Source organism: Erpetoichthys calabaricus, chromosome 7, assembly GCF_900747795.2.
Source record: "Erpetoichthys calabaricus chromosome 7, fErpCal1.3, whole genome shotgun sequence".
Lineage (NCBI taxonomy): Eukaryota > Metazoa > Chordata > Cladistia > Polypteriformes > Polypteridae > Erpetoichthys > Erpetoichthys calabaricus.
The window spans coordinates 118,557,741-118,580,795 of NC_041400.2; the positions used below are offsets into that span (position 1 = coordinate 118,557,741).

Here is a 23,055-nt window from a genome sequence, read left to right on the forward strand (position 1 = left end):
AAAATATCATAACTTTGGTCAAGCACTAGCATTCTACCTGCCATATTCTGCAGCTCTATTGATGGTAATGAGTTTCTTTTCTAACAGTAATTTTCAGATGACTGACTTAAAAAATGAACGTGTGATGATCATGTACCTTTTTTTTTGCAGTTTTGGAAGGAATATTTGGTATTGGTATTTGTTCTTCTTCTTCTTGTTTCGGCTGCTCCCATTAGGGGTTGCCACAGCGGATCATCTTCTTCCATATCTTTCTGTCCTCTGCATTTTGTTCTGTTACACCCATCACCTGCATGTCCTCTCTCACCACATCCATAAACCTTCACTTAGGCCTTTTTTTCTCTTGCCTGGTAGCTCTGTCCTTAGCATCTTTCTCCCAATATACTCAGCATCTCTCCTCTGCACTGTATTAATCCCTGAGGGGAAAATTGTTTTAGTTTAAGTTAGAGTGAGCCCCTTTTACTTTTGAGTACCTTTTCTGACCTAACTTACTTGCTTCTTTTGCTGTAAACTTGTTTTACCTTTCACATGTTACTCTCTTCTGTGGTAGGCTGGCACCCAGCCCAGGTTTTGTTTCCTGCCTTGCGCCCTGTGTTGGCTGGGATTGGCTCCAGCAGACCCCCGTGACCCTGTAGGTTGGATAATGGATGGATGGATGTTAGTCTCTTGTATATTCTTGTCATGTTCTTTCTTAGATGATGTTAGATATGTCTAAAAATTGCAGTCTTCTAAGTAACTGGTCTGCATGGTACTATATTGACTTCACAAAGTCTGTGCCCTATGGTAGAAGGTGAAAAACAGAAGCAACAGTTGTGTCGTGCTTTACTGATTTATGGTAATCCTTTGAATTATGTGACAAAAACAACAACTGTCTCACCCATTAAGGTTCTGAAAATGAAGATGCATGTATTATGAATTATGTCAAGCCAGATCTTGTTCAGCTGTTCCTGAAAGCTAATGCCTGGCTGTGTTTAGACTGGATCTCACATGTTTACTTTATATTCCTCTAATGCAGCAAACGTGCTGTCTAAAGCTCTTTACCTTGAGAGATGTTTGCGGGAATGAGTTTAAGAGGGATACTCTGATTTTAACACTTACATGTTAAGTGCTTGGTCCGTGGTTATATTTAGACACTCATATTTATTAATTAAATGGATATAATTAATCAGTCTTCTGTGTTTCTCTTGAATGTTGTGTGTTTCAGCATTCTGACCTTTCATTTTGTTTGTATCTCCCAATGCTTTTTATATGCTGGGAATAAATAATGTATTCTGTGTAAAGATAACCACTTTGCTCACTTCACTATCCAAGGCTGTGCAAGTCCCTGTAGTATTTATTTCTTTAATAAAATAAAGACATATTGGAAAACTTGACTAAGGCAAACAACTCTCTAAGAATTAGATTTGTTCAAAGGAAAGTGTTTTCTTTCATTCATGGCGCTTAGCTGTCAGCAAGGTACAGGTTTGTAATGTTGTTTTCCTGACAGCTTAGGAGAAAATCAAAGCTTTTTCAATTGGCAGAGACTGTTCATTCTGTTTTCCCAAGCACCGTTGCTTTCTTTCTCTTTTACTTGTTGATTGTTCATCACATTCAGCATTCTCTTAGCTCTTCTCAAAGCAACTGTGAAGCTTTCTACCATTTTCTGTCTTCCATATTAGATTCTGGGTGGATATCTATATATGTTTTCGTCTTTTTTGCCAAAATCCCTTTTATTCTTTTTTGATAAGATACATTGACCCGTATTTCAGAGTTCTTCGTTTGAAACATTCAAGGTTTCCATTCGGATTCCCATCTTGCAGCTTGCTTGTTTCTCTGCTGCTTTCTTATTCTTTACATGCTGCTTTTATTACAGTTCCCCCCACTCTCCAAAGGTGAATGCCTACTGTTTATTCTGAATTTCTTAAGAGTTAAGAGTATGTCCCTATCTGGAAAGGGAAGGGTGATCGCCTGGATTGCAGCAACTACAGGGGTATAACACTGCTCTTGGTGCCGGGTAAGGTCCTTGCTAGGGTCATCCTCAATAGGATCCGTGATCACTTGCTCACCTATCAGTGACCAGAACAGTCTGGTTTTACACCTAAGAAGTCTACCATCGACCGCATCCTGACACTGAAGGTTCTCATGAAGCGCAAATGCGAATATCGGAAGAGTTTCTTTGCAGCCTTTGTCGATTTTCATAAAGCGTTCAACTCTGTTGATCGAGCTGCCCTGTGGGACATCCTGAGGGTTCGTGGGATCCCCTCGAGGTTGCTGGATATCACGGCTGGCCTGTACACTGGTACTGTGAGTGTTGTGCAGAGTGGAGGCAGAACCTCTGTGTTTTTCCCAGTTGATTCTGGGGTTCGTCAGGGGTGTGTTCTTGCTCCTACTCTGTTCAATGCTTGTATGGACTGGGTGTTGGGCAAGGTCATGGGGTCCTGCGGCTGTGGGGCATCTGTTGATTAAGAAAGATTCATGGATCTTGACTTTGCTGACGATGCTGTGATCTTCGCAGAGTCAATGAAGGCTCTGATGGGGGCACTCGAGAGACTGAGTGAGGAGTCTGAGTGTCTGGGCTTGCGAGTGTCCTGGATAAAATCCAAGATCCAGGCTTTTAATGACCTCTTGGGCACAGCCATCAGCAGTGTGTCTGTTTGCAGAGAGAGTGTCGACCTTGTCAAGAGGTTTACTTGCCTTGGCAGTGACATTCATATCTCTGGTAACTCTTCCTATGAAGTCAGTAGACGGATTGGGAGAGCATGGGGGGGTCATGAGGTCGTTGGAAAGGGGTGTGTGGTGCTCCCGATATCTATGCAAAAGGACAAAGGTCCAAGTCTTTAGAGTCCTGGTGCTTCCTGTCTTGCTATATGGTTGCAAGACATGGACGCTATCCAGTGACCTGAGACGAAGACTGGACTCCTTTGGTACTGTGTCTCTCCGGAAAATCCTTGGGTACCGTTGGTTTGACTTTCTGTCTAATGAGCAGTTGCTCATGGAGTCCCGAATAAGGCACATTACCTGCATTGTGGGGGAGTGTCAGTTACGGTGCTACGGCCATGTGGTGCGTTTCCCCGAGGGTGATCCGGCTCGTAAGATCTTCATTGTTGGGGACCCGAGTGGCTGGAACAGGCCAAGGCAGATAGAGGGTAATTTCTGGAGGGTGGGACTGGACCGCGTGTCTGCCTGGGGGGTTGCCAACCGGGATCCCGAGTTGTTTCGTCGTGTAGTGGGTGTGGCAACGCACTATACCTGTACATGCTCGCCAACTTGACTTGACTTGTCTTGACTAAGAGTATGTACCTTTGTAGTGTTTGTACCTTGCAGCCTTCTTTGCCTCTGTGTTACTTTTTCACAAACCTCAGATTATTAGTTTCAGATTGAAACATGACAGAAAATGACGGTGCCCACAAAAAGCAAGATAGCACAGGAAAGAAGAAAATATTTTTTAATTATTTGAAAATCAAACCAAATCAAAAAAAAATATGTTGGGAATGGATTCAGAAAACCAAAAGAAAAAAACATAGTAGTCAAAACATTATTTGTAGGAGCCCCCTTTTGATAACAAGGAAATTTAAAAACAGAACAAAATCACAATTTAAAAACATTCTTGCTCATCGTAGTGCTAGATAGTGGTGACATATTGCATGTTATTTGGAGATGCAATAAAAAGGTTTACTGTACTCTGTACACATGACAATGCTACTATTACCAATATTATTTTTTTCTAGTAACCACTCCACCATTGTGGCAAAATATATATAGTGGCTCAAGCAGGCAAAACCTGAAATATTTATTAATGTTCTTCAGTCGAGCCATTGGGAGATTCTAAAAAGGAGAATGGTGTCAATGCAACTTTTGTCTATGCTTTATCAAAGTGGGCATCCTTCTCAAAATCGAATAGACTCCTTAAAAAATGGTATTTTATATCAGCACCCCCAACTTACAAGGTAGTGGTTCCATTGTTTAAATAAACCCATGTCATTGATCTTTTCTCAAGCAGACTTCCTTCCTCCCCTCCTGGAAGCATTACAGAATTTTTCTCTTTCCTTTTCCTATTCCTTCTTTATTGCATCCAAGAACAATTTGATCAGAAAGAGCATCCGTTTTTCTCTTGAATGTGAATGAATGTTATTGGGCTGGGCAGTATCCTCAAAACTTGTGTCTCCTCAGATGAAAAGAGATAAGAACACACTATGAGGCATCTTGAATTCTCTGTTCTTTTCTCAAGAGCTTTTCTTGTGCTCCCTGTTTCCAGCCTTATAAAAGGATATGGCTAATTGTTAACATATACAACCCTGAATCAGAAAAAGTTGGGACAGTATAGAGGAGGAGGAGGTTAGGAGCACGTGCTGATATAGCACATTGCCGCACCCACCACATGACAAAGCAACTCAAGATCCCAGATTAGGGCCCGAGTGTAGCCATGCAATGGGTGACACCTCAGCACCACACAAGTTCTGGAATGGAATCAGTGTGAGGTTTTTTTATGGTGGCCCGAGTGCCAATTCTGCCACCAACCCCCAGGTTTTTCCCTGCAGGTTGGAGGACCTACATGCAGGGCTGGATGCAGATTGATGTCATACCCAAGACGAAGCAATTGAAGGTTAAGGACAGTATGGAAAATGCAAATAAAAAATGCAGTGATTCTTACATTTACTTTGACTTTTATTTCATTGTAGACAGTATGAACCCAAGGTATTTCATGTTTTGTCTGGTCAACTTCATTTAATTTGTTAATATACCATACATCTATTCCTGCATATCAGGCCTGCAGAAAATTTCAAAAAGAGTTGGTACGGTAAAGCATTTACCACTCTGTAATGTTGCCATTCCTTCTCATATATTTGCCAGCCATTGACAGATTGTCAAAAAAAAATTTGAAGGTGATGGGAAGGAATATTATATAAGAAATCATTGGTGTCTAAGCTAAAAACACAGAAGGCAAAGCCTCCACTCTGAGGTGCTTCTAATTTGCAATAAAGCAAAACTAAAAGCAAATCTTTGGATTTCACTGATTTAATCTTGCCAAAAGACTTGTGAATTTGAAATTTATTAGAGTAAAGAGAAGCTGCTGTTGTTTGAGCTTCCTCCGGAGCAGATCAGGGTTAATAGTACGTAAGGCACTTAACAACTCAACTAACATGACCTTTCTACACACGGGACTCCACTAGCATTAAGAGAGGTGCATATTTTTTACCACTACTAATGGCAGAGGTTCCAAATTGTTATTAAATTCTAGCTTGCATGCCAGAATAATCCTTTCCAGATTCAGGAAGCTATAGAGCAGTGTTTAATGGGGACTTTGAGAATCCAAAAAAAACTTTCCAAACATTTGGATGTTATTTAGTATTAACAATTTATTTAACAAAATGGTAATAAAACGCAGTTGATGTGTACAGTTCTTGATAACCTAAAGATAAAATCAACATACCAAGCCATCTCATTATGGTTTATATGGTTCATCTCCTTCCTCACTTGGGATTCCAGCAAAAGCAGTTTTTACATCTTCATCATCTGTAACAGTTTCATTGTCTAAAGTCAACCACAACTTGAGGGCCAATTCTATTTCAGAAACATTTACTTATTCAGTCACTCCACCATTAAGAATAAGGGCATCTATTATGTGTTTCAATCCATGCATAACTGGCAATGAGTATCATTCTTCATTAGACGTCTTTAATATTGATATAACACCTACTCTGGAGTGTCCTGCTCTAGTTATGTTTTATTTTCTTTTGATTTTCTGTGCACCTTTCATTTTCTTTAATTCCTTCTTGGAATAACTTTTTTATGTAATATTTTTTACAAATCCCTTTTTGTCCAAGGTTTATTGTTTGAGTTGCAGTGTCCCCTTTTCAATTTACTTTTCTCTATTAGAATGGAAATTAACTTAATCCATTATTCATTCATTTCAAAATTATTCACAATTGATTTCAAAATACTACATCTGTACCCACCTTTTCTAAACAACTCTCTCATGTTTCTATGCTTCTAGTGTTGTGTATAAACAGTGCAGATAGTAGTAGTAGGTTGTCTTGTTCATATAGTCTCAGACATACAGTAGGAAGTAAATCTTAATGTGCTTGGAACAAATAATATGAGACAAAAGCTTTTCAGATGTTAGCTTCTTTCATGTGAGCTTATAATAAATGCAACTATTTATGACTCAACATTCTGATATGATTGTTTATAAACCCTTGACCCACCAGGGGTCCTCCAATGATGTAGTGTATCATTTGCTCATAAACAGCGTCACTCCATAACATAACATGTGAGCCTCATAAATTGAACTTAATAAACAGGCTTGCTTTTTACTTTCACTGTTTTTGAGTGTGATGTTTTTAATTTGCATTTGCGTTACCACATGAGTACAAGTCTAAAAATGAACAAACAACTGCAGTTGTTGCAAAGCTGAGTTATCTGTTGCAAATAGGAAATTAGGCTGATTGAGAAAAGCATAAGAAGGTGAAGAGAGGTTGAAAGTGCTAAGCAAAACCAGAAAGTCAACAAAGTAGGTTTTTAGGGGCAAGAGAAAGTATTTTTCTTTAGAGCAGAATTGAGTAACCAAACTAACCAAAAAACAATCCCTAATCAAAATAAACCTGAGAACTCACAGGGAAGGTTTATTTTTCAAATTTCAAAGCTAGGATAGTTTGAAAACTATGTCACCATCTCAGACAGTTGCTATGTGATGACTTCTTGCATCTGTATTGATAATGGTGGTGATGTGACATCATCATCATCCATGGTAATAATGTGATCTGAGTTATTTTCTTTTTTTCTGAGCTCTGATTTTATAAACAAAGATATGTTTGTATATTCCAAGATTTTTTAGATGTTTTAGAAAACTGGAAACATTTTTGCAACTTTCTGCAGCGCCATTTTGTGGACGTTTTTGTTTACAGTTGCTAATCACGGTCAACCAAAGTATGCAGCACATGACATCACCATCACAAAGGTGTCAAGGTCAGCATCGTGTTGTAGCCATAGGGATGAGCCACTTAGATTCTCACTGGGACCCCAGTAACGCATCCAGCCTTAACCCAGTTCACACACTCATAGAGATAAGTAATAAAGCAGCTCAAAATAAATAAATAAAGAAAATATTTTCAAAATGAAGAACACAAAAAAACAATCAATAAACAAATAACACATACACAAAATCCCACCCCAATTTCTCCAGTGGAGATAATTATTTAACAAACACTGAACAAATGAAAGCAAAAAAAAAACAGTAGGCACTAAACAATTAACAATTAATGCATAACGACACAGTCCAGATGCAGTCCAGTACAGCAGGAGCAGATGATGATGGTGAGTAGAATAAAGAACCCTTGTGAACAGCCCATTGAATGAAACATATAGTTTTGTCCTGCCAGTTTCCACTTGTTGTGTGAAGATTTGGAGTGACTGGGAGTGCTCCTCAGATGAAGATGTATTTAACCAAGACAAAATCACACAAATAAGTAGACATATGACAAACACATAAATCCAGAGTGTGACGTGTAGAAATAAATATACCCACATGATCACAATCCCTCTGTGTGCCTTTTGGCTCCTTTTTAAAGATCTTCCTGCTTCCAAACAACCTCCATGTCACTCTGAAGCTGTGTAATGGTGCAATACTCTACCAGGGCTGCTGGGGTTTATAGTCCATTTAAGTAGTGCTGCTACAGTGTTCTTCCTTGTTGTCCGACATTATGGATATCTCAAAACTTAAACATGCAATTTAGTGTTTCTGATTTTAGCTTTTTATGTCTTAACTATGATTTAATTTAATATTTTTTGTTTTGTTAGCTAGAATCATTGATCATCAGGTATAAACTTTTGGTACATTTATTTGACCACATCTCTTTTGATCCCTTGACTCTGTTTACTGCCATAAACCACCATTTGGCAGAATGAATAAAAATAATAATTGGTACTGTAATAACAAAATATTATATGTGTGAAATGCACAATAGACAAAAACCTATTACCAATAAATGCTGCATTGCAAAGGTGTCAATAGCAAAAACTAACAATTTCAACAAGTCCAGTTGAAGTAAAAGCTTTATAAAATTTCAGATAGAGCTTTATTTTGAAAATGAATCATATTATTTTCCAACTCACATTTTTATACCACTAAGGTAATTTTCAGGCACTAAGTAATATTGGTGTTTTTTTAGTTTATTTTTACAGTTTTGAGAGAGTCTGCTGATGGCACCTTCACCAGCACCATTTTATGTACTCTTCTTTTGATGCCATGCATTGTGTATATGCATTCAAAATGGCTGTATACAGTATAAAGTGCTAAGTTGCCAAATGTTTTATATCTACACTTAGTTTTCCCCAAAGTTTAAGACTCACTGGTACAAGAAGGTTAGCTTTTTGAGCAATTTCATTTGTTTTCAGGTTTTCTTTTGGTTTTTGATCACTTTCCTAGTTAAAAACTTTTATACTAGTCATTTTGATTCTGGTTGCTTTGGTGATTTTGGTATTTGCTGATTTAGCTTTTGTAACTGCTGTCTACAATCATCCATTAAAATCTTCATGCCACTTTTTTAAAATAAATAATTTTGTGCTTTACTAATTTGCATAATAATGGCATATTTATTTGTGTAATTCTAAAATACCTATTTAAGTGAGTGTGGATATGCGCACAAGATGCCTCTGGGATAGACACCAGCATCCAGTGACCACAAACTGGATGAATACGCTAAATAATATAATTCTTAAGTAGTGTTCTGAGTAATTAGTTGATTTATCCATGTTTCCACTTGGTCAGCTGTGTTCCCAAATCATGGAACATTGTGAAGAAAAAATAATCTGGTATATTTAAGTTTGATTGTTATCTATCTATCTATCTATCTATCTATCTATCTATCTATCTATCTATCTATCTATCTATCTATCTATCTATCTATCTATCTATCTATCTATCTATCTATCTATCTATCTCATTGCATCTGTCTCATTGCTCAAAATAAAATGCCCAGCTTTAGTGATCACTATGATAGATAGATAGATAGATAGATAGATGGAGATAGTTTCTTTTATCTATCTATCTATCTACCAGTTTTGAAAAAGGGGTCTACATTGACAGGCAGCTGGTTGAATTGGTTTGGCAGTGTCTACTGTGGATAAAAATGGTAGATGACTGCCTTACTGAAAGGTAATCGCTGAAGATGATGTTTGCCGTTTTTGTTCTTGCCTTGTTTTGTTTGTTGACATTTGATTTTGAAGAAATGTTTTGTGTATGTATTTGGACTGCTGCCTTTTAGCAGTCTGAAGCTGACAAATCTAATGGTTGTTCCCTACAGCACTACTCAGAATGTAATTCTTTAGCTTTTAAGTTAAGGAATTTTTTTTGACAGCCTTATGGTTGTCACCATTCATTTTACATACATACTATGTAATACAAAAAGACATTTTTTCTTATATGTGAGGCCTCTGGTGAGTGTCAAAAAGTTACATTTCCAATTATAATGAAGTGCAAACATTCATAACTTGTTAGATAATGTGTGTTCCTGTTAAAGGCTGAGAGCTTTAAACATAAGCATACTGTATGTGGACCACCCAGGCTGGCACTGCCACCTGAACCCGACACAGACAAGCGTGGGACACAAGTCCAAGACACACACATTGGTTTTTATTTTCTTTTTACCTTGTGGGAAATGCCTTTCCCTGTTTCCCACGCTTACAACACAGTCCCAGCACAAGCACAGCACAAACACAATACTCTTTTCTGTCTGTTCTTTCTCCTCCACTCCTCAGGTCAAGCTTAGTCTTCCTCCTCCCGACTCTGGCTCCCCAAGTAGTGGCTGCTGGCTCTTTTTATTAGGCATCTGGAAGTGCTCCAGGTGCTTGATGACTCATTTCCAGCAGCACTTCCAGGTGTGGTGGAACAACTGCCCATAAGGGCTCAGTAGCTCCTGGTGCAGCACTCCCTGGCAGCACCTATGGATCCCAACAGTGCTGCACCAAACTCCAACTCCCATGAAGTCCTGCAGGAGTTCGTGGCACCACTGCAACCCAGGGGGATTGCCATCTAGCGTCCCGGGGGAGGTAACGCTCTGGCCATGCTTGTTCCCCCGGTCCTCCCAGTGTGGAGGCGTCACGGCCTGGCAAAGTCTCCGGCTGCACACTACACATAATGAAACTATTATTGAAGACAGTTAGCTCCACGTCTGATTAGTACAAGGGGGAGTCAAGCTTAAGTTAGAAAATGGGATTTATTACAAAATGGAACGGACCTTAACAAAACTGATAATGTCATTTCTCAATGTAGTCTCCACCTTTCTCAATGCACTTGCACCACCTACCTGGAAGTGCCTGGATTCCAGCAGAATAAAGGTTTTGTCTTGTCTTCGCAACCACTCGTGCACCACTTTCTTCACATCATCATCTGTCTTGAATCGACAACCACCCAGATATTTTTTTAGCAGTCCAAAAAAGGTGGAAATCACACGGTGCCAAATCTGGCAAATACAATACAATTTACAATACAATTTATTTTTGTATAGCCCAAAATCACACAAGAAGTGCCGCAACAGGCTTTAACAGGCCCTGCCTCTTGACAGCCCCCCAGCCTTGACTCTCTAAGAAGACAAGAAAAACTCCCAAAAAAACCCTTGTAGGGAAAAAATGGAAGAAACCTTGGGAAAGGCAGTTCAAAAAGAGACCCCTTTCCAGGTAGGTTGGGTGTGCAATGGGTGTCAAATAGAAGAAGGTCAATACAATACAATACACAGAACAGAACAAATCCTCAATACAGTATAAAAATAAAAATTTCACAACTACGGACCAGAATTTAACAGTAGATGATATCACATAATATGATTTGGATTTGTTTAGAGTCCTGGAGACCTCATCCATCAAGCTGCCTCCCCCATTTGGCCATTCCACAGCTGAAACATTGCTTGGCCAGCCAATCCGATGAAAGGACCCCTCTACCCCACGATTCCTGCGATCCCCCATCAGGGATGACTTTACCTTAGGCAGGCAAAACAAATTGGCAGGTGGGCCGTGGCACCAAGTGCCATGTTTGAGTACCAAGAAGAGAAACAGAATAGGTGAGAGTTAGTAACAAATTATAACTATCATGTTACTTGTGTTTTAGTGCTAATGACTAACAACAGAATTGCAGTCTGTACAGTTCATCAGCAGCTCTAGTCAGGATATGCTAAACTGAAGTAGTGAGTCTTCAGACAGGATTTAAAAGCTGAGACTGATGGAGCATCTCTTATAGTGGCAGGCAGACCATTCCACAGTTTAGGAGCCCTGTAACTAAAAGCTCGACCTCCCACTGTTATTTTATTAATCCTTGGAATCATAAGCAGACCGGCATCTTGAGATCTTAATGTGCGCTCTGGTTTGTAAGTCATGATAAATTCAGAGAAGTAAGCCGACCTTGGCCATTTAATGCTTTATATGTTAAAAGGAGGACTTTGAAATCTGCCCTAAGCTTAACCGGGAGCCAGTGTAAGGATTTAAGAACTGGAGTTATGTGTTTGTACTTTCTTGTTCTTGTAATAATTCTTGCAGCAGCATTTTGGATTAACTGGAGGCTTTATAAAGAATAGTTTGAACATCCAGTGAACACCAAATTGCAGTAGTTAATCCTACTAGAAATAAATGTATAGATTACAGAGTGGTAATCTGTAGTTTGTTGGTCAGTCACGTAAGCAAGAAATTTCACTGTACTCCGTATTCGTGATAATAAACCGAAACCTATACATGTGTGTGGATTAATGCAGAGGAATCAATATTCATGTTCAGCTTTATAGGAAAGTTGCCATACCATTATCTAAGCCAAGCTTTATCCATGGTGGCTGGAGCCTGTCCAGGCAAGCACAGGACGCAAGGCAGGAAAAATCTCTGCCAGTCCATAGCATGGGTGAGCACACTCACCCACACACCCACTAAAATCAAGTTAGGATCACCTAAATTGACCAGGGGGAAATCCCACATGAACACAGGGAGAACATACAAACTCCATTTAGGGAGGACCTGGGATGTGAATCCTGATCTCCTTACTGCAAGCCAGCAATGCTACCACTGCGCCAACGTACCTCTCTAGAGGACAGTGTATGAAATTTAACATCCCAAATTTAGGCCTACTAATTTCATTAGTGTCTATTTTTCCACATTGTCAAAACAGAAATAAAGTTTCTCCGCCAAATGGCTGGTTCTGAGACATCCTGCGCACATATGCAGCCACATTATCAAAGCTCATCTTGTATGCCAGCCAAGGCTGCTGTTGAATAATGAGTGCAAGGGAGTCTTTTACTGCTTAGTCCCACAAGACATGTTAAGAATTGCTTAAAACAGCAAAGAGGTCTCGCTGATCAGCGGCGCAGGTGAAAGTCTTCCTTAGGGTAAATGAACAGTGAGAGCTGCTGCTTTTAATCATTTGTGCAGAATACACTCCCTGTCTTCATTAGACAGAAGGATCCCGGATAGAATTCCACTCTGCGACATGTCCTCAAGTACTGTATATGAAATCCTAATCCAATTTGGCTTTCTAATGAAATACTGAACATTAAACTCTAAAGAAAAGGGCAGATTGGTTAGAGGCTGATTAGGCAGCAAACAGACTGCAAACCTCCTTAATTCAAAATCTAGATAACTTCATCCGCTGCTTTCCCAGGGGCCATTAATTAGGTAACTGGATGAGGGACACAGATGGGTTTTTTCCCTCCTTGACAGCACCAAAATGTGAAGCAAAGTAGGACATTTTCAGAGCAGACAGTTTTCAAAAGTTACAGCCTTGCCATATAAATTGTTTTTCTTTGTTGTAGTATAGTTATGAGTGAAGAACGGCTTTTCATAGCAAGCGTATTAATATTGCTCCAATGATATGGCCTTGCTGACCGAATCTCAAGTTTGATTTAGCACTTATCCAGCCATTGGGGTTCTGTTCTCTTGGCTGGTTTAAGCAAGTGTTTATTGCCCTGTTGATACCTGTGTTGTTTAGTAGTACCCTAAGTTCTTGTCAATAAGCCGCGGCTTATCTAAGGAAAAAAGTTGTGAAAATGAAAAAATAGAATATCGGCTTATACATAAGTCCGGCTTATACATCCATCGCGGGGGTTGCGTTCCAGAACCACCCGCGAAATAAGAATATCCGCGAAGTAGAAACCATATGTTTATATGGTTATTTTTATATTGTCATGCTTGGGTCACAGATTTGCGCAGAAACACAGGAGGTTGTAGAGAGACTGGAACGTTATTCAAACACTGCAAACAAACATTTGTCTCTTTTTCAAAAGTTTAAACTGTGCTCCATGACAAGACAGAGATGACAGTTCCGTCTCACAATTAAAAGAATGCAAACATATCTTCCTCTTCAAAGCAGTGAAGCAAACAAATCAATATGTCTGTTTGGCTTTTAAGTATGCGAAGCACCGCGGCACAAAGCTGTTGAAGGCGGCAGCTCACACCCCCTCCGTCAGGAGCAGACAAAGAGAGGGAGAGGGAGAGTTTGTTTTTCAGTCAAAAATCAATACGTGCCCTTTGAGCTTTTAAGTATGCGAAGCACTGTGCAGCATGTCTTTTCAGGAATCAGCTTTACAAAAGATAGCAACGTGAAGATAATCTTTCAGCATTTTTAGACGAGCGTCCGTATCGTCTAGGTGTGCAAACAGCCCCCCTGCTCAATCCCCATACGTCAGGATCACAGATAGTCAGCGCAAGAGAGAGAGAACAGTAAGCCGGGTAGCTTCTCAGCCATCTGCCAAAAGCGTCCCTTGTATGAAATCAACTGGGCAAACCAACTGAGGAAGCATGTACCAGAAATTAAAAGACCCATTGTCCGCAGAAATCCGCGATATATATTTAAATATGCTTACATATAAAATCACAATTTAAATGACCGCTACGCGCTCGTGTTGACTCGGCGACGCCCAGAGCAGAAAGAACGCGCTCCGGCCGCTCCAACCGCGCCATGCGGGGAGTGAGAGAGACGGCAATATCTCACACTCTCTCCCCCTTAAAGAAATTAAATGGGCGCGAGTGCAATATCTCACACTCTCTCCCCCCTTAAAGAAATTAAATGGGCGCGAGTGAGACCACTGACCTCCCTCCCTTCTATTAGTTATAGGTTATAGTACGTTCGGCTTATCCATGAGTCCGGCTTATCTATGATACGATTTTATTTTAAAAATTCGTATGATTTTTGGTCTCCGGCTAATACATGAGTCCGGCTTATAGACAAGAACTTAGGGTAATATTATTATGTGTAAATAAGACAATACCCTAAAATAAGCATATCAAGCAGTCTTTTACTCCATTTAGTCCTTCATATTGTTAGTCCAATCGCAAATTTTTATCAGTAAAAAGGAAAATTAGGTAAACATACCCAGAAAGTTTGCCGTCTACTTGAGAAAATTGTACATATTTAGACAGTGACAGTCGAAGCCTATTTAGAGCACTAGATGGGTTGAATGGATGTCACCCCTCTTTGTTCATAGCTGGTAGTTGGTATTCTTAGACTTTAATGATGTGGGGAGGTTCCCCCTTTGTTTGCGGGGCACATGCCCCTTGAGAAGCACCTGTGTAGTTACTGTAGCCTTTAAGGAGTGCGTGTCCCGTGGTGTACAGAGAATATGCACTTTTACTTTCAGAAACAGTGTCCAGCGGGTAACAGCGCCCACTCAGTTTCATCAGAGTTTGACGACCTTTGGGTCTCTCTTGGTGTTCCTAGCATGTGCCCTTTAGCATTCATAAACGGTGCCCCATAGATGACAGTGCCCCAGTGCACTGCCTATGTCACTAAATGGATTGATCAGCTCTGTATCTAGAATGCATTCGTATAGTGTTAAAAATTAGTTATTTATTCTACAGTTGTGAGAAGACAGTAGTCCATTAAAGCACACCCACACACTTACAGTTTTGAGTCACCAACATACTTAACATACATTGGCATTACCTGGTAACACAAACATAAGGTGAAGTTGCATATGCCAGCTGAGACTCAAACCCAGATGAATGTAGTTGTGTGATGACTTTGCTAACCTCTTTAGTGCTGTTTTTGAAGATTAGCTTTTTTAATGTAAGGCAGTTGAAAATATCCTTATATGCTTCTAATCTTTTCGATAAACTTATAATGCTAAGGAGTTTTATATTAACTGCACATTCATTCAATAATTGCCAGACTGAGAGTTCACTGAATTGACAGCTTTAAATATTGCTTTTTGATTGCATGAATATTACACTCTGCTGCATTATTTCGTGGTGAAACCCTGTTATGGTGTGTTTTAAAGGTTACAATGTCTGCTTGATCCTTCTCATTACTTCCAGTTGTTACTGTTCTGTAATGAAAGAGACTGAACTAGGGAAGGTAAAGGAAGGACCAGAAGATGAAAAGCAAATGAAGTCTTTAATGTGCGAGCGTCAAAACAGAAAGACAGAAACACTTAGTGACCTAATCCAGAATGCTAACCAGGTTCAAAGTCAAAAGTCAAATGCACACAAATTCATTTCCAGAAAAACTATTAATAAACTCTCACTCATTGAAATCTATAAAAATATCCAGCATATTGGATGACAATGTACCAAATTGCACTATTTTATGTAATGTCACACTTTTCACATAATCCTAGCATGACTTCCTGTCACCACCCTTTAGCAGCCTATTATCTCATCTTAATAATAGGATGGCAAAATTGTATAAACAAAAATCAGAAGTTGTCTCCCCTAGACTTTCTTGTATACTCTGATATGGGGATGGATATTTGAGGACTAAACTGCAAGACATTGATTATATTTTTATATTTTGTACATTAAAGAACCATCAACAACAAATCAAATCAAATTAATAATATTTTGAACAATTATTATAAAAGTAAAGTTGAATAAATTGGACTCTACAGCTGCACGAATAAAAGGTAAAGTAGCACTTCCGGTTAATGGAAATAGCCCAAAAGCTGATAGAAATCTACATTTTGTACCTAAAACTTGTATGCAAAATTTGGTTGACCTAAGTGAAAGTGTACTCAACTTATCATGTTTACATACACACACAAACAGACAGACACACAGACATAATTCCAAAAATGGTATTTTTGGTCTCAGGGAGGTCTCAATTGTCAAGATTCATCAAAATCTCGACATCGAATCTTTGGACAATTACAATACTTTCCCTATACTCTGTGACAGATTGAGGTCGCTGTCGTCCTCTTGAACCCTCTGACTCGACTCCAGACACCAGGTAAAAGTGCAAATATTACTTTTATTTAGACAATAACGTGCACAAAGCACCCTCCACAATACTCATAAATCAATAAATACACTAATCAATATTATAATCAATCCTCCACACTCCCAGACACTTCGCCACCCTTCCTCCCAGCTCAGCTCAGCGTACTGGTTTCCCAGAGTCCTTTATATAGTCCATGACCCGGAAGTGTTTCTCCCTTCTGTCCATGTGATCATGAGCACTTCCGGGTCGGATAAAAAGCTTTCTTCAACCCGGAAGCACGTTGTTTCCTCTTGTCATGTGATCATGACGCACCTCCGGGTTATAGGGAAAGTAAGAGTCCGGCAGCCTCCCCACAGTGACTCGTGGTGGTCCCCATGGTATCCAGCAGGGCTGTGCATATAAACTACAAAGTCCATGAGGCCCTGCTGGAATTCGGGGAACGTCCACGCTGTTGGGAGAGCTCCACCTGGCGGCCTGGGGGTGAGGGCCGGAATATTTAGCCGGCCACCCACCACAACTCATATATGAGAAAGTAAAAAAATGCCTTTGAGGCATTAACAAAACTAATAATGAATACAATTTCACTATTCAGGAGGGTTAGGGTTCCTTAATACAGATAGTACAGAAAAAAACTTTTTTTTCATCAATAAAATATTGTAAATGTTTACAATATTTTTGTTTTTAAAATTACTGTGCCAACTTTCTTAACCATGACACCAGTACTCTGTCCCTGTTCTAATTGTTTTTGAAAGACCCTCCAATACGTTTGTTTAATTATAGTATATTGAGAAAGTATTCAAACCCCTTAACTTTCCGCACACTTTATTGTATTGTGCATTTAATTTTAAATGGGTAAATTTGCCATTTCTCTTCAGCAATCTACATTGAATAGCCCATAATGACCAAGAGAAAACATGTTTTCAAGAAGGTTTGCAAATTTATTAAATCTCAAAAACTGAAATCTCATATAAATATTTAGACCCTTTTAGTAGGGTAGAAGCCATTTGGCAGCAGTCACAGCTTGGACAGTTTTGTGTAATCCATCACCTTCTCCGATTCCTAGTCTTGTAATCTGGCATCCTCCGTGTAATGAGATCCAGTAACTGCAGTCATTAAGGGTGACACACTCTCCGACTCAAAGTCATCTAGTGTGGCGTCTGCCTAAGAGTTACTTTACAATTTATATGTTGTTTTGGTTTATTTTAAAATAAGGACAAAAGTAAACAGAATTTCGCTTTTCATTACTTGTCTGATATTCGCTACAATTTTACATTTCTGCAGAGAGACGCACACACACCTGTGTCAGAATATAGGTCATCCATCTGTCTTTTTGTGAACCTTCTTACGTTCAATTAGGGTTTCATGGAGCTACAGCCTGTCATGGTACCAGTGGACCATTTTTTTCAGTTCCTACACATTCATCTTTTTTCTTGAAGAAGATGTGAATGAATTTATTATGGGGCACTTAGCAGCTTTCACTGGTTATGCTTTGTTGTCAAGCTGAAGTATTGTACATGCGGTTTCAGTGGCTCATGGCAGCTAACTCTTCAGAAGGTACTGCGTGTGCTGATTGGCTGTCCTTGCTTATTCTTGGTTTTATTTTTAATCATTAGTTGACCCAATTTGGTGTGTTATTTACTTTTTATTCGTGCATTGAGCTAATCAAAGCTCATACTACATATTATAAATGAACAACCAGCTGTAACTTTGTTTTGATTGCTTTGTCTTATGCTTTGGAATGGCACACAATGAGAAATGTGTGCCATTCCAAATTTAACATAGATTGGCAGGGAGTGTCTTCCATTTTTAGTAAAGAATTAATTGTTGCACATAATGCTCATAAGTGGTTTGTTTCCCAGGTTTCTGAATGAGTAGCTGATGCCTGTCTGATCGCCAGACTTCTCAAAGTGAAGCAGGCATCTGCTGCTGATTACCAGTATCAATTATTTGGTTGATGTCTGACATGACATGATGCATGCTGTGAATATTTTGATTGGAATATAGGGCAAGTCATTTTAGGAGGCAGTAAAGTACAATCGGTTATTTAAATTCCAAGGGGATGAAACAAAATATTGCAGAAAAACATTTCTGTATCTGTATCATTGCAAGTGCAACCATGTAAGATACAGTAGTTATGTATGTTGCATCGGTTAAAATATACAGTATGTCACTGTTTATAATGAGATGCCGAATTAGAAAATGCCCTAAAACTAAACAGTACTGTATGCAATATCTATGTGTATAAATGTTTAATAGCTCTACTTGTGTGTGATGCATGGTCTCTTGTTCAACATGTTATTGAAATTTTATTTATTCAAGCAACACTGGTAAGAGTTTCAAATAATTTATATGCAGTAATATTCTTCTGTTGTCTGGGAAGTCACATGATTATCTCTATAATAAATAAAAGATTGCTGAAAAGAATGTTTCTTTGTAAACATTTTCAACACAATAATATGTATAACACTTCAATACTGATGACACATACATTGATATTATCGACTTTTAGTGTAAAATACAAGATGTTTCTTAGTATTTCTACTCTGTAGACTAGATTCATAATGTAATATATAAGAAATACATAGTGGTGGTTGGCACAGCTCAACCAATTTGTTCTGTTTCTCATGCATCCACGAACATTTAGCAGCTTTGCTCCCGGAAGCATAAACACTAAGACATTTGCTGATTTGTTAATGAGAATTGAAACACCGATATGTCAAAAAAAACATCACGAGCCAGTGAAGCCACCTGCATTGGATTGTGACATACCTCAAACCTAGTAGCAAACGTTATGACATTAAACAACTTTCTTGCACTCTCTTGCCAGTTTGTAAAACCACTTAGGATCTTGTATCACTGTTACATAGAAGACTTCCAGAGGAATCTGCAGTGATTAGTAAAAAACTCTAAGTCCATGCATATGGCAACTCCAGTTACCCTCTGCCAGAAGAACCATTAACTCTACTACTGAGTCTACCATTTACTGTGTGATCTGCCTTTGTTGACATGCATTGAACAACATGACATCATCCATGTGACAGTGGAGTGTGCTTCAACAAGATCGAGTTTTTGAATTGAAGACCCACCTCCCCTCTCAATTCATTGGTCAGGAGCCCTGCCCAGTCATAGCTCATTAATTGGCATTAGAGAGTGTGATCTGAGAGAGATGTGCAAGTAGAGATTAAAAGTTAAAAAAGCAAGTAAAAACAGTAGCAGGACGGAGACGGAGACTTTTAACATGAGATTCTTTCAAGTCACACCCTACTTACAACTATTTTCAAACAAGACCACAGTAATCTAACCTCAGTCATGTGAATGCTTTTGTCAGACACAGTTCCTGTGCTCTCAGCTCTTTGTCGTGTGAATGCTTTTGGCAGACACACTTCCAGCTCTTATAAATTTTATCAAGACAATAGTTTTATACGTTCTAGATGACACGTCAACGACAAAGCAAAGAAGAAAGAGCATGGACAAACATTCTAAAAAGTTGTTTTATTTATTAGAGAGAAAGAAACAATATTCACTCACAGGCAAGTTAAACGTTGCATTTTCACGATGTAAGTCCAAACATGGAATCAAGATTCAATGCGATCTTGCGATCTTAAAGAAAAGTTAATTCCAATTATTGTTTGTACTAAAGTTTTAAAGTAAAAGTGAAAATAACGCATATGTAACAATTCCCATGAAAATAACAATCTCTTTAAATTGTATATCCGGTAAACCAAAGCCAGGGATATGCAAGCAAAGCGAGCAGGGGGCTGAGCCCTGTAGTCTGCAAAAAGACAGAAGGTTAACTCACTAGTGCAGTTCCACAAACAGGGGATGAAAAACCTGGACATGATGCTCTTGTGGCTAACTGACCAACAAAAGGGGAGTGGCAGATATTTAATTGAAATGCTAAATTCATTTTGAAAATTTTTCTCCACAAGAGGTTTATTTGACAATATGTTAATCAAAATACTTGTGTTTACGATGTTAGATTATGTGACACAAGTCATTTGAGATTTTTATGGACAATTTAATACAGGTTGCTGTTGTTCATGCTTGGTCTCAGTTGAAACCTATTGTATCAGTAATTTTCTGATCTCTGTTCTAAAAGAAAACATGAATAGTTTTTCTTGGCCATTACTACAACCAAAGACGGCCAAGTAAAAGATAAAACATTATTTTTCAGAGGATCATTTATTGAAGCTATAAAACATCCAGTAACATGAACTTCCAAATATCTATTTTGATACTGTATAAAAATGTGTATTCAATATTATAAAAGATCTGAGAGTAAAAACATATCTGTCTGGTAAAACACACTCCTAAATTCCCTGCCCTACAACGCAAAACACTAATCCGGCATTTTTGTCTGTGAAGTATATTCTTAATTACATAGTTGGTTATTTTCCTCTTGACTCCATTGTTACAAGATACACCATGGTTAATGTACTGTATCATATAATTATTCCAATGTTTGTCCCCTTTTAGACAGTGGAAGAAATCGAAGGAGTCCTAGGGAGGGATTTCTATCCTACCCTTGCAGAGGAGAGATCACGCTGGGAGAAAGAGTTAGCTGGCCTAAGGGAAGAAAATGAAAGCCTGACAGCAATGCTGTGCAGTAAGGAGGAAGAACTCAACCGGACCAAGGCTACAATGAATGCAATTCGAGAGGAAAGAGACCGTCTCAGGAGACGAGTGAGTGTACTAATAATAATAGTAATTTCTTGTGATTATCTGGTGGGAATTCTTAAAATGGGTTTGTCCACACGAACACTTTGTCTTCGATGACATAATTTGCACTGAGTTTCCCTTGCACTAAAAGTCTTTATCACATAATGAAAAAGGTTTAATTTCAATAAATTTTCATTATTTAGCAATGATTTCTCTTATTTTCTCTACACTATAATATGTTTATATATGTTACGTTCCTTGTGTCATTCACCTTCCTACGTCCTTGACACCTGTTAAACCTACACATGGGACAGGATAACACACAACAGCCATTTAAATTAATTAAATTCTGGATTCTTGAAATAATTTTCAATAAAATACACACAACAGAAATACCTAAGCAAACTTCTATCTGAATATAGGTAAATCCAGATAATAGCTGGTTTTCCCTGTATATTTCTTCTAACAATAAGCATTTACTTCTCCCTAATATGCAGTCTGCTATACAGTATTGTACAAAAGTCCAAGGCTACTGAAGAAATTATTTTTAAAGCTAACTTTCTGAGTTGTAATAAGTATTTATTGCTCATGGAACACTATTGAACTTTGAATAAGACCAGCCCTGTCACAGACAGGCAGACACCGATGGTTCAAACACCACACACGCTTTATTTACACTATGTACAATAAATATAATAATAATAAATTCTTTGATATAGTCTTCATAACTTTTATGGACAGAATTTCTAGGCGCAGCCAGGGTATTGAGGGGGTCTGGTTTGGTGGACTCAGGATTGGGTCACTGCTTTTTGCAGATGATGTTGTCCTGTTTGCTTCATCAGGCCGTGATCTTCAGCTGAGTGTGAAGCGGCTGGGATGGGAATCAGCACCTCCAAATCCGAGACCATGGTCCTCAGCCAGAAAAGGGTGGAGTGCCCTCTCAGGGTTGGGAGCGAGATCCTGCCTCAAGTGGAGGAGTTCAAGTATCTCGGGCTCTTGTTCACGAGTGAGGGAAGAATGGAGCGTGAGATCGACAGGCGGATCGGTGCGGCGTCCGCAGTGATGCGGGCTCTGCATCGGTCTGTTGTGGTGAAAAAGGAGCTGAGCCATAAGGCAAAGCTCTCAATTTACCAGTCGATCTATGTTCCTACCCTCACCTATGGTCATGAGCTATGGGTAGTGACCGAAAGAACGAGATCACGAATACAAGCGGCTGAAATGAGTTTCCTCCGCAGGGTGTCTGGGCTCTCCCTTAAAGATAGGGTGAGAAGTTCAGTCATCCGGGAGGGGCTCAGAGTAGAGCCGCTGCTCCTCCGCATCGAGAGGAGTCAGATGAGGTGGCTCGGGCATCTGATCAGGATGCCTCCTGGACGCCTCCCTGGTGAGGTGTTCCGGGCACGTCCAACCGGGAGGAGGCCCTGGGGAAAACCCAGGACACGCTGGAGGGACTATGCTGGCCTGGGAACGCCTCGGAATTCTCCCGGAAGAGCTAGAAGAAGTGGCCAGGGAGAGGGAAGTCTGGGTATCTCTGCTCAAGCTTCTGCCCCCGCGACCCGACTTCGGATAAGCGGAAGAGAATGGATGGATGGATGGATGGATAATATAGTCCCGCACACAACTCAGTGTCCTTCCACCAATCACCCTTACGTCCAGGCCTTTCAAAAGTCCAGTCTTCACCGCCTTCACTCCTCTCCTCCGAGCTTCGTCCACTTCCACCCGACTCCGGCTAATGACTGGAGGGAGGCAGCCTCTTTTATGCCCACCCGGACATGCTCCAGGTGCCTCCTGATGAGCTTCCTGTGGCACTTGTCGCATGAGCACCCAGAAGCACCCCGGGTGTCCCTGGTAATACTTCCACCAGCACCTCCGGGTGTGGCGGAAGTGCTGACGTCCAGGGTCCCTCATCGTCTGGGCACCCCCTGGCGGTGGCCACGGGCCCCTATAGGGTTGAGCTTCTATACTCAATTCCCGTGGCCCCAACACAAACCAGGGCAGCTGCCTTCTCGTGGTCCAGGGGAGGCATAGTCCCTCTTTTAGTCCTTCTCGGTGTCCCAGCTGGGCACAGCCCCTAGCCACCCGCCACAACACATAAACCTTCATGCAATAAAATATACCAAGACCAAAAACATTGATATTTTGTGAAATGGCTAGAACAGCACAGATTTGGCTCCCAGACACCACCTCAGGGCACCACAGCCATTTTAAAACATTTGTTAAATTCCACCAACAACACACCT

At 39.8% G+C, this 23,055-nt stretch overlaps 1 protein-coding gene across 2 annotated transcripts in view; it reads left to right on the forward strand.

The window, feature by feature from the left end:
- Positions 1-23,055, forward strand: part of mcc (MCC regulator of WNT signaling pathway) — a 596,286-nt gene that overhangs the window by 473,623 nt on the left and 99,608 nt on the right. For both annotated transcript variants that reach the window (XM_028805279.2, XM_028805281.2), the window contains one exon: positions 20,636-20,842. In XM_028805279.2, the coding sequence (XP_028661112.1) occupies positions 20,636-20,842 (207 nt within the window). The remainder of the gene's footprint in view (positions 1-20,635; positions 20,843-23,055) is intronic.